At 39.2% G+C, this 1,739-nt stretch overlaps 1 protein-coding gene across 1 annotated transcript in view; it reads right to left on the reverse strand.

Annotated features, from left to right (window-relative positions):
- ubac1 (UBA domain containing 1) overlaps positions 1–1,415 on the reverse strand; it is a 12,972-nt gene extending 11,557 nt beyond the window's left edge. Inside the window, exon 1 of the mRNA XM_015395574.1 lies at positions 948–1,415. Within this exon, the coding sequence (XP_015251060.1) occupies positions 948–1,085 (138 nt within the window). The 5' untranslated portion in view covers positions 1,086–1,415. The remainder of the gene's footprint in view (positions 1–947) is intronic.
- Positions 1,416–1,739: the final 324 nt, after the last annotated feature.

Below are 1,739 nucleotides of genomic sequence, written 5' to 3' on the forward strand. Positions count from 1 at the left end.
ATTAAAGTCAGAATTCTGAGAAAAAAGTCAGAATTATGAAATTAAAGTCAGAAGTCTGAAATTAAAGTCAGAAGTCTGAAATTAAAGTCAGAAGTCTGAAATTAAAGTCAGAATTCTGACTTTTTGACCATATTAAACAGAAATAAGATTTAAAAATCTGTTAACTTCTTTTTTCAGTGGCCCTAATCATCTTCCGTAAAATACCCTATGCAATAACCCTGTATAATAATCCTGCTATGAAAAAGAAAAAAAGAAAAAAAGCTGTCATATGTGGACCCACTGTATAACCTGTATATATCCCATATACATTTTTCCTCCTTTGGCACATTCTTCCTCTCTTTTTAAATATTTGAGCTGATGTAATTACTAAATGTATCTACTGGGACATCACTAAAGTCAATCAATCAATAAATCATACATAAAGAGTCAGATTTGTTGACATAATAATAATGGATGCCTCCATGCAATATATGGGAGCATGTAATGGACATGCATTGATATGGCAGGCACCTATTAAAAACTTTTTAGCAATTTTAGTAACTCAATGGAATCGTTTCTGCATAGTCATTTGATTTTAGCAACTACAAGACGGCATTTAAAAATGTCCCACTATCATAAAGTAAAGACAGAGGTGTTTAGGTTGAGCATTACATCAAGGTGGTTGAACACCATATGAGGAGAGCAGGGGTGAGCTGTATAATAATAGAAAGGCAGCATGCCTATCTGACTGGGGACAGAAAAAAAAGGCCACTCAGTCAGAGAGGGGCAGCCAACCTACTAAATTATAAATAGCAGTCTACCCAGTTACTATAAATACAAAAGCACTGACAGTGACAGTTTAAACAGAGGGCATGGCAGACAGATAACACCTCACACAGAGGAGTGACAGCACAAAAAGACATATCGATGAAGGCATAAACAACCCCCCACCCCTTAAAAAAACCTACATGTTTCAAGCACCTCTCCTTCAGTTTCTCAACAGTGGTGTCTTCCGTGACCTCCTCCAGCCACTCCGTGCCGTCCATCGTGCAGATGTGTATTTTCAACACTTTACCGGCAAATATCTTCTCCTCCTGCACGAACATGGCTGCGCTAACAGCACAGAGAAGCAGTCCGGGAGACGGTGGCAGCGGCCAGCGGTTGTCTGCTCTTCTCGGAGAGCTAGCCTGCTAGCGTTAGCACCCACAGCTACTCGCCTGGAAATCCGACGACAACCCAGGAAAGAAAGGAAGGGGGCACCGTTCAACTCAAACCCATTTTCGGGGGTCACAACCCGGATGTCGGTTGGACTGAAGCCCAGTAATGTGTCGTTGGCCCACCAAGTTGTTGCTTTTTGCCGTTTAGTACATTAACGGTTGGCGGCGAATATCCTATTTTCACTGTAATATAGTGCACTGTGAACTGCAACTGTACTCTCAGCAAGGCATTATGGGAAATGTAGTTCTTTATGCTGTCCCATGTAAAAGAAGCAGTGACTTCGGACAAACTAGCAAACTAAACCAGCAGTTCCATTGTTAAAAGAAATAGTTGTTAATGTAGTTTTAATTTTCTCATATTATTTTAAACCTCAAGCTGTTGCACTACCGCTAGTGCTAATAAGGAAAATTATAATATAAAAGCATTGTCTTATTCCTGCTGCTTTTGAACAAAGACATCTATCTATCTATCTATCTATCTATCTATCTATCTATCTATCTATCTATCTATCTATCTATCTATCTATCTATCTATCTATCTAT

The sequence above is a fragment of the Cyprinodon variegatus genome, unplaced genomic scaffold, assembly GCF_000732505.1.
Source record: "Cyprinodon variegatus isolate N-32 unplaced genomic scaffold, C_variegatus-1.0 Scaffold746, whole genome shotgun sequence".
Lineage (NCBI taxonomy): Eukaryota > Metazoa > Chordata > Actinopteri > Cyprinodontiformes > Cyprinodontidae > Cyprinodon > Cyprinodon variegatus.